General features: G+C 45.0%; 1 protein-coding gene across 7 annotated transcripts in view; it reads right to left on the bottom strand.

The window, feature by feature from the left end:
* Nucleotides 1-16,791, bottom strand: part of SNX29 (sorting nexin 29) — a 229,999-nt gene that overhangs the window by 50,200 nt on the left and 163,008 nt on the right. For 5 of the 7 annotated variants that reach the window (XM_083474289.1, XM_083474291.1, XM_083474292.1 and 2 more), the window contains one exon: nucleotides 8,247-8,386. In XM_083474289.1, the coding sequence (XP_083330415.1) occupies nucleotides 8,247-8,386 (140 nt within the window). Of the gene's footprint in view, nucleotides 1-6,777; nucleotides 6,943-8,246; nucleotides 8,387-16,791 lie in introns of those variants that run through there. The other 2 variants (XM_083474288.1, XM_083474293.1) reach the window with 1 other exon arrangement.

The following is a 16,791-nucleotide window of genomic DNA, read 5'->3' as shown; positions in this document are numbered from 1 at the left end:
ACTGGGAGAAAACTAACTTTCTCCATCTTCCAAGTGACAGCTCTTTAGGTATCTGAAGATGGCTATCATATCTCCTCTTACTCAGGCTAAACATACCCAGCTCCCTCAACTGTTCCTCACAAGGCTCATAAGACCACTGAGCATTTTTGTTGCTTTCCTCTGCACACATCCCAGCTTATCAATATCCTTCTTAAATTGTGGTGCCAAAAAGTGGACCCAGTACTCCAAGTGTGATCTGACCAAAGCAGAATATAAGTATTATTACTTATCTGGATCTGGACACCATACTTCTGTTGACGCTACCTAGAATTGCCTTAAGCTTTTTTTGCTGCTGCATCACACTGTAAGCTTATGTTCTACTAAGCGATTTTTTTTTTATAAAAAGCAAAGACTTTTAGCTGTTCTTTGTTTGCTTGTTTTTAAAAGTATAGATGCCACTTCAAATTGCTTAATTTGTGTCATTAAAATCTATTATGTTCACCTTCAGAGCACTTTTGTTACAAACCAACTGCTGTGTGGGGGGAGCGAAACAATAATAATAAAAAAAGAATGTTAGAGAAAGTTACTGGCAATGTTCCTTCAGAATGCAGCTGTGCAAATGGGAGCAATATTTATTTAAGGGCTGTGGATGCTCTGACAAAGTGTTATGGCGCTGGGCAAATCATTATGCTAGACATCGCAGCCGTATGCATTATCGTGGTCGTGGTGCTCAGGCCTATTCAGCATAACAAATTTAACAACCGCGTTTGTAATCCCAAGTCATTTCAGAGCATTTGGGATTCTGAATCTCATTGTTAGTCAGACATGCCCCCAACAGGGGAATCTTGGCATCATCTCGGCTAAATATGATAAACACAGGCAAACAAGCCTCTCTCATTATCCACTGCCCCAGGAACTTTTGGCTACGGCTCCAAACCCGACAAGAGCTCTGGGAGAGTGGAAGGCCAAGAATCAGTGCTGTTCTTTCTGTGACTACTCTGGCAAGCGGAGGCAGCATGAACGTGATGGTGACTCATGAGACGAAAGCAGGTGAATCAATCACACTTTAGAATCGAACAGCAAACTGCAACTTATATGAAACAGAAGAGCCTCTTGCGTGGCAAAGTCCAGACAAGGACTGGAGAGTTTCTGCGTGAGCCGAATCAGGCTCACGGGGCCCTCAAGCAAATATAGGAAAACAGGTTCCCGTGGGTTGAAGAAAATGAGGCATTCCTTGGGCAAACAAGTTTGAAAATGCCTAGAGCAACCCATCTGTCTTCATGGGGTTTTGAGACAGGGATGAGGAACCTTTGGCCCTCCAGATACAGTTGGGTTACAGCTCTCATCATTCCTGACCACTCGCCGTGTGGGTTGGGGCTGGTGAAAGGGAGGGGGGGTGTCCAACAGTGTCTGGAGGGCTGTTGGCTCCATAGTGCTACCGCTTCCCAAACCAAGAACCTCAGGGTGTTGGGGAAACAGTGGTGCTGGCAGCTAACGTTATAGGAAGCTGTTTGTATTGTTGTTGTTGACATCCATCCGTCTTGAGAGATAATGGGCGGTGAAGTCTAACCGCTGGAGAATCATAGCTTATGCCTCCTGTGTTGTTGTCGGTGTGTTAGCAGCACCCAAGTGACCTTCCCAGGGTGCAAGCCTGAACAGTGTATATGGGGGTCCCGGGATGCCCAGACGACAAGACCACCCTCTCGGCTTCGCTGATGTGGTCCAAAGAAAAGCAGAGCAATATGTTTGGCACCAGCTTGGCTGCAGAAGGAGGCGTACAAGGTGCCATACAATCGTCTAAGGGAATCCACTCCAGATTTGTATAGGGTTTACTCCTTAGCCTTTTCTTCCCCCAAAGATATTGTCAGGAGTGCGTGCAGGAGCCAGGCCCTGTGACCAGTAGGGCTTCACACGACTGGGGCTTTCCTAAGTTTGTTCTGGAGAGGCAAGGCGCGGCCAAACAGGTGAGGCCAATTGGTAAATCACAGCACCTGGTGGCAAGAGCCGGGAAGGGATATAAGCTCAGCATTTCCCTTTGGCTCTTTGCCACAGCAACACGCTTCCTGCCTTGCTGCGTTTGGCTTCTTGACTCCTTGCTTCCTGATCCTCGGACCCTTGGCTCCTTGACTCCTGGTTTCTCTGACCCTCAGACCTCTGGCTTCCTGACTCCTGGCTTCCGGACTCACGTTCCTGCTCCCAACCCACCGTCTTGCCCCCGGTCCCGACGTCCTCAGCCGGGACTTTGATCACCCGTAAACTGGACCGTGACAGATATCCCGCAAGGCAGCAGAGGTTTAGGACCAGAGTTTTCCTTCTCCTAGATGGGATGCCTTCCCAGGTTGACAAGTCCCATCTGCTCCTCACCCCTCTCTCTACAGCAGGTGCAGAAAGCGTTTTATTGATCCTTGGACCAACTACAGTGGTGCCTCGCAAGATGAAAAGAATTTGTTCCGCGAGTCTTTTAGTCTTGTGATGCTGTTCGTCTTGCGAAGCACGGTCCGTCGCAACTGCGCCTCTTCAAGTGGCTTTAAAAAAAAAGTGCAAGACGTTTTTGTCTTGCGAAGCAAGCCCACAGGGAAATTCGTCTAGCGAAGCAACGCAAAAACGGAAAACCCTTTCGTCTAGCGAGTTTTTCGTCTTGCGAGGCATTCGTCTTGCGGGGCACCACTGTAATGGTCTCATTCTCTCAATCTGCTATAGCCTGTCTTCACATGCAGGGGGAGTCCCTAACTCACCAAGGGTTTGTGACCCATCGACTACTCTCACCTGGTTTAGCCGGCCAATCAAAGCCGTTTCCTGGCGTGCGGCTGCTGCTGACAGCTTCTGGGAGCCGCAGGTGAGAGCTGAGTGCAGGGTGGGGACCAAAGGTGGGTAAACAACCCCAAAAGGAGCATGATATGTTCCCCACTAGAGGCACTACCCCTCACCTACTCTATACACCATTGGGTATGTATTACAATGGTACCTCGGGTTAAGTACTTAATTCGTTCCGGAGGTCTGTTCTTAACCTGAAACTGTTCTTAACCTGAAGCACCACTTTAGTGAATGGGGCCTCCCACTGCCGCCAGAGCCTGATTTCTGTTCTTATCCTGAAACAAAGTTCTTAACTTGAAGCACTATTTCTAGGTTAGCGGAGTCTGTAACCTGAAGCGTATGTAACCCGAGGTACCACTGTATTACTACTTTTAGTACTTTTATCCACTCCACCCTAAGATCCCAGGGTGGGTTACCACAATTTTAAATACAATATTAAAAGCAGCTTTAAAAACTTACAAAAAATGCAATCACAAAAAAATGAGGGTCCTGAAAATATGCACCTCAGGCCAGCCTAATCCAATCCACCACTGTGTTCAGACACCAATCCAGAATCTTCAGCGTCTCTTCTGATTCAGATGTTATAGAGAGGTAGAGTTGTGTATCATCAGCATTCTGATGACACCTTGCTCCGAAACTCCTAATAACCATTCCCAATGGCTTCATATAGATATTAAATTGCTCCTGGCGTATTTCCCCCCCCCCCCCACACACTTTTGGAACAGCTTAGGTTTCAGCTTACAATGAAGAGGAGAGGGAGTTTGCATCCTGATTTCAAATGTAATTTACATATTGCTGTAATGGATAGGTAAAATGTTAGTTTGTGGTATTATTATTTTTAAATCCCACCCGATTCTAAAGCACCCCACACTGTTTTGCAATGCTAATCTTCCTGTTCCAGAAATCTAGCCTTTGGAGAGCAAAAAAACCAAAACATTTACATGCTGTCTATAAAGGAAGGGCATTTTAATTAGATTTTATTGCAATATCAAGATATTAATATTTTACAAGAAGTGGTTTAAACAAACAACAACAACAAACACAGCGGGGAATGGGAATCTGAGGCCCTCCAGATGTTGCTGGACTCCATCTCTGTAATAATCTTCAATCTGCAAACTGTAATAATTTTAAGATGGAATGGGAAGGGGGTGTTAACACAGACATAATTCGCTTAGACTGTGCAGAGATTTGGAGTTGCACTGGAGAGTACAGAAGCAAAGCAACATATTTGCTCTCCCATTAGAAACATGAGCAGCTAGTTGGTTGTGTTTGATTGCATTCCCCCCCCCCTCTAATTGATGGGTATCTGTTTTTTTGTTTACATCAAGAAGCCATAGTTTTCACATGGATAGGAAACACAAGAGAGATGCCCTCCATTGAGCTGTGACAATGAAGGATATCAATGAGATGGACTTCCCTCCCCAATTCTAATGGCTTCTGTCTATCTTTTCTGGGCCTGCCTGAAATGAATTTTGCATAGTCCATGCAGGAGGCAGCAAAAAAAAGGGGGGGGACGCTGAGATCAGGCGATGATTGTTTCCCCTCCTGGCTCCGAGGGCAGGGAAGGGGGAACCTGTGACCCTCCCATTATTGGTGTGCTACAACTCCCATCATTGAAAAACAAAGGGGAAGAAGGGTAGACGCTAGTATGGCCGTACACTGAGCAAGACAGTAACCCACTTTTGTGGGTGCTGAAAAATGGGCGGTTTTCACTACAAAAAGGTTGCAAAACTTTGCTACCGCTTTGGAGTAAATCAGAGAGTGCTGGTGATGCCTATGACTCACACTTTGAGTCTCAATTACTCAGTTTTAGAGGAACCACAAAACATGGTGCTTCCACTGTAGAATGATCACAGAACTTTGGCACCAGTTTGGAGTTAATCAGACCATGTTGGAGTTTGGGGAGCTACCTACGACCCCCAGTGTATCAATTACTCAGTTTGTGGGGGGGTGCGTGGCGCAAAATGCAGGGTGTGCGCTACAAAACTATTACAAAACTTTGGCATCGGTTTGGAGGGGATCCCCAATTTTGGTGTTTGTAGTTAATGAAGTTCCAAAGGTCTATAGCTTTTTAGATACGAAACCTGCTATATCCTAGAACTGGTCATATGCGGTGCAGCTGATTGGAGTGTTGAATGGGACACAGCTGAGGGAAGACCAAGGAAGCTCCAGCAACCTTGGCCCTTGCCTGTAAAAGCAAGTCTAGAGGGAGAGACTAGACTGATGTCAGCAGGTTCGAGGAACCCTCTTGTGGTGAGATTTTGAGGGATGATCTGTGAGTTTGCTTAGGTCTGGGTAGAGAGCCAAGCTTGATGGAAGGAGTCCTGGGTGGGAGACAGGAGTCTGAGGTGTGTTGAGTGGAGAAGGGTTTCAGAATTTATCAGTACAGTGGTACCTCGGGTTAAGTACTTAATTCGTTCCGGAGGTCCGTACTTAACCTGAAAATGTTCTTAACCTGAAGCACCACTTTAGCTAATGGAGCCTCCTGCTGCCGCTGCGCCGCCAGAGCACGATTTCTGTTCTTATCCTGAAGCAAAGTTCTTAACCTGAACCATTATTTCTGGGTTAGCGGAGTATGTAACCTGAAGCGTCTGTAACCTGAAGCGCATGTAACCTGAGGTACCACTGTATTTAATAGCAATTTCTGTATCAATGCTTCTATTGCCTATTTTTGTAACATGCGTTGTTGTTGTTTGCTGTATACTGCTTAGAGAAAAGTTTCTATATTAAGTGGTACAGAAATTGACTAACCAAAAAATTAAATAATGCCCTGAATATGCTGCGCTATGCGTGGTCCATACAGTATGTATCAGGAGGGTATGTATGTATTAGATTCTGCATAATCTGTATGTACCAGATTCTGCATAAAGGACAGATGGTGCTACAAAGAATATCAGAAACATGATATTTAGTTGGAAGCTGACATGCCTATCTTTTGTTTTCAAGTAAAGATTGCTCCTGGCATAAAAGGGTAAAGAAGCCCCACTGAGATTTGAGAGGGAATCAGCAAGTTTTTGTTTTTCACAGAATCAATATGTCAGATGCAGCATGAGATATAGAGAGCAGGCTCATTAAAACTTGAAGATGTTCATATATTTTTTATTTTATTTTGCTTTAAAATGAAAGCCCTCTGGAATATTGTATATGAACATCTTGAAAATTATGGAAATTTTCCTGTCAAAAAATGACAAGCTGACTAATACTAAGGAGCATGTTTTAAACACAAATCTCTCTTCTCTTTCCTGCCCTGCCCCCTTCACCCTTAGTCAAAAATCCTACTTCTACAGATCTCGTACTAGAAAAATGTTACATTCTGCAGACTAATCTCACCTACTCTTAATAGATTTGGTACAGCACGCAGCCCAACTGAGCACTCATAAACAGTGAAGTTTTCTCCTTGCTATGTTTTAATTAGCTAGAACATGGTATTTATGAACATATCCTGACTGATTGATCCCATTGCATGCGCCAATATCAGCTCCAGGTTCTTTCGTGGTTTGGTGGGGGCTTGGCAGTCCCCAGTTTTGGCTCCCAGCATAATAGGACGTCTACTGGGGTACACATGTCCCAGCGAGGTCACTGATGGGTAAACACCAGGGAAAGAGGGCCTTTTCCAAAGTGGCACCCTGGTTGTGGCTCAGCTTTCCTAGGGAAACTGGCATGGTACCACCTGTGTGAAAAATATCATTTCTGTTTACCAAGGCCTTCTAAGCTATTTACGTTTACAGTGGTGCCCCGCAAGACGAATGCCTCGCAAGACGAAAAACTCGCTAGACGAAAGGGTTTTCCGTTTTTGCGTTGCTTCGCTAGACGAATTTCCCTATGGGCTTGCTTCGCAAGACGAAAACGTCTTGCGCTTTTTTTAAAAAGCCGCTTGAAGAGGCGCAGTTGCGACGGACCGTGCTTCGCAAGACGAAAAACATCGCAAGACGAAAAGACTCGCGGAACGAATTCTTTTCGTCCTGCGAGGCACCACTGTACTGGGCACCTCCATTTTAAAATCTATGCTTTTAATCTTGATGATGTTGTGCTCTCATTTTTTCAGCTTTATCGATTTTATGCTGGGTACTTTTAGTACAAGGCTCAGCAAACTTTTGCAGCAGGGGGCCACTCCACTGTCCCTCAGACCTTGTGGGGGGCCGGAGTATACTTTGAAAAGGAAAAAAATGAATGAATTCCTATGCCCCACAAATAATCCAGAGATGCATTTAAAATAAAAAGACACATTCTACTCATGTAAAAACATGCTGATTCCCGGACTGCCCACGGGCCAGATTTAGAAGGCGATTGGGCTGGATCCGGCCCCCGGGCCTTAGTTTATCTACCCATGTTTTAGTAGATAACAGCAGCAACAATTTTATTACTACTAATACTTCTGCTACTGTTACTGTTGGCGTAAGTGCACAGTCATGCTGGGATTATCATCCAACCAGTGTTGCATAATGGTTACTCTTGGACCATGACCAGGAGACCAGGATTCAAATCCTGGTTCAGCCATAAAGCTCACTGGGTGGCATTGGGCCACTCACCATCTCTTGGCCTGTTTCATTTATCATTTCATTATTTCATAATGGGTGGTAGCGTTGAAACGGGACATCTGCACCCCAGTGGTGCGCTGGGAAATGTCGAAGTCCACCAACTCGCTGTGGCAGCCCCCAGAGACAACACCCCCCCCCCAAGGAAAGCCCAATATATGAGTATTTTCTCTGTTATAGAATAGTGAGCCAAAAAAAGGGTGGTGGGGCAGCTGGAAGTTTGGTTCCATCCACACCCAACGTTTAAAGCACAAGCCTTCTTCTAAATGGTCCTGGAGACTGAAGTTTGCCCCTCTAAGAGCTACAATTCCCAGCATCTTATGGTTCCCAGGATGCTTTCAATGCATGGTGTAGATGTGACTTCTGACTGGGGGGCGGGGAGACCTGAGTTTACAGCCATGACCAGCAATGACGTTCACCAAATCACCTTGGACCCAGCTTACCTAACAACAGGGTCATGAGCCAGGTCTTTCCTCCAAAACCCCCCAGTCTTGCAGCGCTGGCAAAAACTGCTCCTGCAGTAAATAAAGAACCAGAGCTGTTCTCCCCTATGTCCCTGCTCCACTCCTCCAACGTTTATGCCACCATGTTGTGGAACGGCAGTAACCACTCGCCATCATCCAATAAATGGACAGCCAACTGCATTTTTCTCCCTCTTTCATTTCGATCTATGAACGGCCACAAAGTTGTCCATTTTTGATTTTTAAAAGAGTGATTTCATAATTCAGTTTTCTAAAAATAAATAAAAATCAACCAAGCCTTTTGAATTTAATGGTCAATTCTTACTAACACACACAGTTATTGCAAAAATTTCAAGACAGCCGCTGTTAATATTTTTCAAGTTACAGGAGAAAGAAAATACAGTATATGTATTTAATAGCATATTGAGGCGTATCTATCCATTTGAAAGCTACTTACATAAAAAAGGGCATCAGTTGGATAAGAGTCTCTTTTTTAGGGTTGGAAGCAAATTCTGGCAGAGTCTGGATTACTTTGTTCATAACATTCCTTAAGTAATTCTGCAACTGTTTCCGCCTTTCTTCTACAAACTTTGCATCCTAAGGGGAGTGGGAGGGAGGAGAAAATGGAATTAGGCCACAGACTTCAATTTTTGTGCCAAGCAAAAATATAAAATGTAATTATCGAGTTTCCATCCTAAAAAAAATAATAATAATAAAAAATCAAGCTGTACTGCAGAAGGACAGCATAACCCAAAGTATGGAAACATCACAAAAAGGTCCAGAATCCAACCACCAACGTAGTATCAAACCTCAAAGCTGAAACCTTGATGTGAAAATGGAAATTGGTCCTTAAAGTGAATTTCTGTTTGAATTGTAGACTGGAGGACATTCAGGATGTCATAGACTAGCTGATCTTATATCTAGTATCAGTTTAAATGTATTTGCAAATAAAATATATTTTGCCTCGAAACAACATTTTGGTACAAATAACGCAGTGGAATTCAGAAGCTGCCTTCAGGATTACTAGCAAACATCCTATTGATTGGTTATTAAAACCACGACCTTTCCTTTAAAAATATGGATGTTCAAGGAAGCTTACAACATTCTAAATACAAGAACACACACACATCGCAGGGAAAAATATTAGAAGAGATTTCAGAGACATATGACAGCACATCAAATGAAAATGAAATCCAAGGAATCGATACAAAAAACATTCCTTCGATACAAAGGTCATTTTTTTCAGCTCATCAAAATGAAGATCTGCCTAAGAAACATCTCAATGAAGAGACCAGAGGCAGAGGGATGAGCTTCCTCAGGTAGGGAGAGTCACAGCCTAGGTGCAGCTGTCTCAGACATTCCTCCAAGCCACACCTCAGTGACTGAAGGGCTGGGGGGAAAGGGGAGGGGAGAACGAGAGAGCCTTTCCAATGGATCTCACAGTTGGGTACGTTCATACAGGAGGAGCTGGCCCTTTAGATATCCTGAACCTGAAGCCATTCAGAGCCCTGTAAAGCTAACAGACAGCACTCTGAATTGCTCCCAGTGGAAGCCAGTGGAAGTGTTCTATTAATGGCATCACTTGGTTCCAAGAGTCAGATTCTGCCATTATCCTAGATGTCCCATTCTGGACCAGTGGAAGATTCTGGATACTTTTCAAAGGAAGCTCCACATAAAGCACATTGCAGTACATCCAGACACAATGTAAACTAAAGCAAGGGTAGCTAAACTTTTCTGGGGCAAGGGCCTTATTGACACATGCTCCCCACCCTGTGTGTTTGTGTGTGTGTGTGTGTGTGTGTGTGAGAGAGAGAGAGAGAGAGAGAGAGGGGGGGGGGTGGAGGGAGAGAGAGAGCATGGCCAAACTTTTACTTTTAAAACAATTATGGGGTGTCTTGGGGGTCCACAAAAAACCCTTTTCACATCACAGTATCATGCTGGGGGACCTATGTGAGCAGCAGATTCTTTTTTAAGGAGGGCACAAAAAACCTATTGGGATGCTGGATAATGTGGTCCACAGTTTAGCCACACCTAAAGAAAGACATGTGCAACTATGACTAGGATGCAGTTGGGATGGTTGCCACTTGATCCTGTATTAAGGCCACAATAGACTCCTCTGCCTACAACAGTCAGGAAAGGAGAAGAGGGAGCAGACTTCATTGCATTTTTTGGTCAGGTGCGGGGAGACCCAGAACCTGTGATTCTGGATTTAGAGAGGGAAAGCACAGTCAAGAAACATTGAACAAGGCCCTTCAGACAACCCTCCCCCCCCCCCCCGTTTCTCTCTTGAAAATCAGTTTTCACCATTATTATTTTTTGTAAGAACCAAGAGAACCAGCCAAGGATTATATTTACATCTGCACAAACAGCAGCAGCAGCAGCATCATAGCTCATTTGGGTCTCTTCCAATTCAGCACCTAGGGTCTCCCAGTCAACAACACATCAGAAACAAACAAATCTGGATGGAAGCCCGGAATGGAAAACGCCAAAGAGATTTGGTAGTCACTTAATGGAGTTTAGCAGTTCATAATCTGACTCTCCACCTGCTACTGTGCACATATATACACACACACACGCGCGCGCGCGCGCACACGAATGAGAGACTTGCCAATTATATAGTCACCTACTCCAGAGGAAGGTGGGTGGACAGGAAACATTCAATAAGCATTGACCAGCACTCCCCGCCAGTAGAAATAAATGAAAGAATTAAAACATTAAATGCTCATTTCAACCTAGCAGTCTGCTTTCCCCCCACAGCCTATTCAGTTCCACGGAAGTACTATTGGGATGTCCAAGTGTGAGAATAGGCAACTCATTTTGGACAGCAGAGATTGCTACTCCCTTCCTTAGAACTACATTACATTCAAGTAGACTCACTGCCTCAACCAAAATATGGTACTTCAACGAAGGCTGTGCATTTGCATTAGACCCACAGAGTCCTTACAAGAGTTTAAATCTCACAAGACTACATATTTATCCCACTAAAGAGATGTCTATGTGTGCTCTCAGAAATCCTTACAGCAACCTTGTCAGGCTGACCCCAGGATCCACCACTGCTCCAACTGTTCTTCCCCCAGCAATAGCCATTAAGAGTCCTGACTGCTTATTATTTAGGTATTTTTATTAGTCGGTATTTAGTTTTAATTTTTGGTTCATAGCAGAATCAATATTTGAATCAGAGACTTCTTTGCCACCACGTCTCTGAACAAACAAACAAAATGGCATCTTATGACTGGAGACAAAGAAGGATTTGCAGTATCCATGTGAACTAGGCGAGGTTCTAGAAAATGGCTCAACATCTCATCCCGTGCTCTTCACTCAGCCATCACAGGTAAATTCAGACCTGGTTAATTCAAGCAGTCTTGTAATTTGGGTAGCAGAAATACAGATAATGGTAGCGCTACCCAAATATTTACACTATGGGTATTTTTTATGGCTGCCCTTTTGAAGCAAAATTTGATTGTCTGAACACAGACAATGCCAGAAAGTCATTAGGACTGTGTGCAAGACATCCTGGTGTGGAGAAAGAGGATAGAAGCAAATATTTCTCCCTCATCTCAGAACACTAGAACTCATGGGTAAAGGTAAAGGTACCCCTGCCCGTACGAGCCAGTCTTGACAGACTCTAGGGTTGTGCGCTCATCTCACTCTAGAGGCCGGGAGCCGGCGCCGTCCTCAGACACTTCCGGGTCACATGGCCAGTGTGACATCGCTGCTCTGGTGAGCCTGCACCAGAGCAGCACACGGAACGCCGTTTACCTTCCCGCTATAAAGCGGTCCCTATTTATCTACTTGCACTTTAAGGGTGCTTTCGAACTGCTAGGTTGGCAGGCGCTGGGACCGAGCAGCGGGAGCGCACCCCGCCGCGGGGATTCGAACCGCCGACCATACAATCGGCAAGTCCTAGGCACTGTGGTTTTACCCACAGCGCCACCCGCGTCCCTGCAGAACTCATGGAGGTTCAGTGAAAAGTGAATGATGGAAAATTGAGCACAGATACAAGAAAATACTTATTCATGCAGTGCATAACTGAACTATGGAATTTGCTCCCCAAAGAGTGCTTGCTTGCTTCCCAGAGGCATCTGGCTGGCCACTCTGAGAACAGAATGCTGGACTAGATGGGTCACTGGCCTGATCCATCAGGACTCCTTTTATGTTCTTAATCCTTAATTGGGGTCCTCGCTGCGAGATCACATTCACCCAGTGCTATACCAGCTGCACTGGCTCCCGGTGGAGTACAGGATCAGGTTTAAGGTGCTGGTTTTAACCTTTAAAGCCCTATACGGCCTAGGACCCTCGTACCTACAGGACCGCCTCTCCTGGTATGTCCCACAGGGGAACTTACGGTCTTCAAACAAAAACATCTTGGAGGTCCTAGGCCACAGAGAGGTTAGGCTGGCCTCAACCAGAGCCAGGGCTTTTTCGGCTGTGGCTCCGATCTGGTGGAACGCTCTGCCACAAGAGACTAGGGCCCTGCGGGACTTGACATCTTTCCGCAGGGCCTGCAAGACAGAGCTGTTCCACCAGATCTTTGGCCAGGGCACAGCCTGACTCCCTCCTTTGGCAATCCTCACAGAACTCTAGCCTAATGGTTGCCATTAATCTGATTTGAATAAATTTTATAATGAAATGATTTTAGAATGTTTTATCATTTTACTGTTGTTAGCCGCTCTGAGCCCAGCTTCGGCTGGGGAGGGCGGGATATAAATAAAAGTATTATTATTATTATTATTATTATTATTATTATTATTATTATTATTATTATTATTATTCTGACCCATCACATTCCCTTTTTCACCCAGGTATCCAACTCCCTTTGCTTGTGTTTGCTGATGAGGTCAGGGTTTTTAATAATGTAACCCTAACACACAACACTATGCATTTCTTTATTAGTGCAAGAGCTCGGAGCAGAAATTGGCCCAAAGAAAGTTCCATTTCATCCAAAGCAACTCAGTCAGACATTGGTTCACGACACAAATCTCTGCAGCTTAGTGCTGCTTAACTGATCTCTTCTTTCACTGCAACACTTAAGACTGCAAAAAATAAAAATAGGCAAGTCAGAAAATACTGTATAGCCAAGTAGGTTTGCACCTATGATTGTATTTTGGAAAAAACATCCATGTCTCAGATTTGAAGAATCAAACTGGTAATTGTTCTAAAGAGACCAATAAGTACTGACTAATTGGTAAAATACATTACACACTCTTGTTTTTGTCGGCTTAAAAACTCTCACAGGAGATATGGATGCTCAATGAAGAGGAAACCTTTATGGACCTACTTAATGATCTTGCAAAAATCACTATTTGGGGATTCTTATGCAAATTCATCAGAAAGTTAACAGGAACCATGGCTTGAAAAGATCTCCACCTGGGAAATTATTTTTAAAATTCATTATTTGCACCGTAATCTGAGAACAAATTATCTGAAACACCTTTGTTTAGCTACAGTTTCTAAACTTGCATTGATGGCAAATGGGCAAAGGTCCTTGGGGAGTGTGTTCCACAGGCAGAATGGCACCATCATGAAGACACTTCCATCTGCAGCTTCTCTTTTTAGAGGGTGGAAAGCTGCAGCTCCATCCAAGGAGACTACTCCATCTATAGCAGGAGTCAGCAAACTTTTTCAGCAGGGGGCCGGTCCACTGTCCCTCAGACCTTGTGGGGGGCCGGACCATATTTTGAAAAAAAAAAAAATGAACGAATTCTTATGCCCCACAAATAACCCAGAGATGCATTTTAAATAAAAGGACACATTCTACTCATGTAAAAACACGCTGATTCCCAGACTGTCCGCGGGCCGGATTGAGAAGGCGATTGGGCCGGATCCGGGCCCTGGGCCTTAGTTTGCCTACCCATGATCTATAGCTACTACTTCTGAGCACTACAACATCATTCAGCTACAAGAGCACACCAAACCTTTATCTGTGGATACAGATATTTTCTTTGTGGCACATTTTTCCTTTTTTTTTTTTTTTTTTTTTTGCAAGTTGTGGGAAAGGAAGCCCAAGTAACTGGAGATTGGCAAATTCTGATTGATAAACTCAAAACCAAAACAGGAGAGCAAAGTTCCACCAGGAATTCGAGGTTTTGCAAATCACAGCTGGTCTTAAACCGACATTATTGCCTAACAGATGGTTAACACGGGCTGAGGTGTTTCATCGAAGACGTTCCTAATACTGTCCCTTCCACAGGCTACTATAAGCAGCATGATTCTCTGTGTTATCCAGCCAGCTAAATAGATCATTAAAAAGACATTTTTTATTTTATTTTGCAACATGGACTTTCTGATTACTGCATGCCGCTGAGGACCAAAAACCACACTCTGCTCTAATGCAATCATCTGCTGTTCAGCCTGGCAAAACAAGCTGCTAAGGAGGGCAGTCTTAGGGAACAAGAGCTAAGGGAGCACTTTCATTTTTGTATACCAGAAGACGGATCAGGACTCAAACTCAGTGAAGTCAGAGCATACTGTGGAAACATGTCTGTCTTTTCTTTTTTTAAAAAAAAAGAATAGACTAACCGAAGAGGGCTGCTCTGGCTTTAAATTTATCAAGTTAGCTCTATGAGCATAATTTAACATCCCCACCTTGCATTCAGCTCTCAACGGTGGCTCCTAGAAGCTGTCAGAATGTGACAGAAGCCACCCCCTGGAACGGCTTCCACTGGCCAGCTAAACCAGGTGTGGGTAGCCAATGGGTCTCAAACTATCAGTGAGTTAGGGACACGTCCTGCATGTGAAGACAGGCTCCGATGGATTGAGCGGACAGGACCTATCGTGGGTCCAGCGGTCCAGAAGGCAGTTTCTGTACATGCTGTAGAGCAGGCCCTCCAGATGTTTGGGGACTACAACTCCCATCATCCCTAGCTAACAGGACCGGTGGTCAGGGATGTTGGGAGTTGTAGTCCCAAAACATCTGGAGGGCTGCATTTGCCTATGCCTGCTGTAGAGGGAAGTGAGAGGCAGGTGGGGCTCGTCAACCTGGGAAGGTAGCCCATCTAGGAGAAGGAAAACACTGTGTTGTGAAAAGATGCAGGACCAAAAAGTGTTGTCACCAACACGAAAAGTTTGGAAAGTTCTGGAGCAAGCTCTACACAAATCTGGAGTGGAGTCCCTAAGACGCTTGGACGGTGCTATGTACGCCATCTCCTTCCAGCAACTCCTGGAGCCAAGCAGGTGCCAAATGTATTGCTCTGCTTTTCCTTTGAATCAGTGTCCCGTGGGCCAGGTGTCAGCTTCGCCTGCTCAACAGCAGCCTGAAGGGGGAGAAGGCAGAGTGACTCCACCTGCAGCTGATCAGCCTTCAAGGACACAGAGGAGGAGGCACTGATGAGAACCACCTGGCTTCAGCCTTCTCCCCCTTCAGGCTGCTGTTCAGCAGGTGAAGCAGATTCATGGCCCATGACACACATCCGTGAAGTCAAGAGGGAGGTCTTTTCGTCTGGGCAGCCCAGGACCACCATACACACTGCCCAGACTTGCGCCTTGGGGAGGTCACTTTGGTGCTAATAATAATAATAATAATAATAATAATAATAATAATAATAATTTTACTATTTATACCCCGCCCATCTGGCTGAGTTTCCCCAGCCACTCTGGGCGGCTCCCAATCGAGTGTTAAAAACAATACAGCATTAAATATTAAAAACTTGCCTAAACAGGGCTGCCTTCAGATGTCTTTTAAAGATAAGATAGCTGTTTATTTCCTTGACATCTGATGGGAGGGCGTTCCACAGGGTGAGCGCCACTACCTAGAAGGCCCTCTGTCTGGTTCCCTGTAACCTCACTTCTCGCAATGAGGGAACGGCCAGAAGGCCCTCGGTGCTGTATCTCAGTGTCCGGGCTGAACGATGGGGGTGGAGACACTCCTTCAGGTATACAGGACCGAGGCCGTTTAGGGCTTTAAAGGTCAGCACCAATGTCGTGGTTTGACTTCACCCTCTTGAGACACACTCCATTGTTTCTCGAGAGAGATGCATGCCAACAACAAACAACTTTACTTACCTACCACCTACCTATTTGCTGTCATTTCCTATCCAAGCAAGTGAACAATGACAAGAGTTGGGAGATGGAAGCGTCACCATTTGCTTGCCTTTCACTCTCCCTTTGGGTGGCTGCGTAGACTGGACCCAGAAGAAGAGGGCAAGCAAATAAGGCAGGAATGGAGAAGCCACTGAGGGTCACTGATGAATGGGAGTCCTACAGGAGCAGCTCTTTCTGCCCCTTCCTAGGAACTAGGAATATAGGAACCTATGAAAATGCCTTATACCACATCAAACATTTGGTCCGTCTAGCTCAGTACACTGACTGGTAGTGCCTCTTCAGGTTTTCAGATACGGGATTTTCCCAGCCATACCTGGAAATGCTGGGAACTGAACCTGGGACACCCAGCATCCAAGATGGATGATCTACCACTGAGCTAAGAAGACCCATGCGCTCAGGCAGACAGAAGCTTAATTACAGTGCATGTGTGTGTGTCCTTTTAAAGTAAAGAGTACCTTAAGTGCCTTTGTAGAAAGGCAGCATATAAAAAGGCAGAGAATCTTAATTTGTAATTTTCAGAAAATTGCAGAAACATACAGGAATTCCCCGCCCCTCCATGCTTCAAAAGCTCAAGGTGATTTCAGCTGCCCTTTGAAAACATCTCACTCATTTTCTTGTTCTCAAGTGACTGCTACAACAGCAACAGAGAGCATACTATCCCACCTCGAATTTCTTTTTATCAACGCTATAAATACTTCACACAATGTACTTCAACTTGCCTTCCTCGCTTAAGCTTTGACCTGAAATCATAACCTTCCTCTCTCCAGGCCCCGTGCCCCAGTGATTTCACATGTCCTTAAAAATACCCATGGCAATCCCAAATCCCGCTAACCCAAGTTGTGGTCTGACACAGCAGAGGCAGAGAGGGCAGCGCTGTTAACCATAGTACAGTGGTACCTCGGGTTAAGAACTTAATTCGTTATGAAGGTCCGTTCTTAACCTGAAACTGTTCTTAACCTGAG

Source organism: Podarcis liolepis, assembly GCF_965112155.1.
Source record: "Podarcis liolepis genome assembly, chromosome: 14".
Lineage (NCBI taxonomy): Eukaryota > Metazoa > Chordata > Lepidosauria > Squamata > Lacertidae > Podarcis > Podarcis liolepis.
The sequence above is the reverse complement of the archived record's forward strand: the minus strand, read 5'-3'. Positions and strand labels throughout refer to the sequence as shown.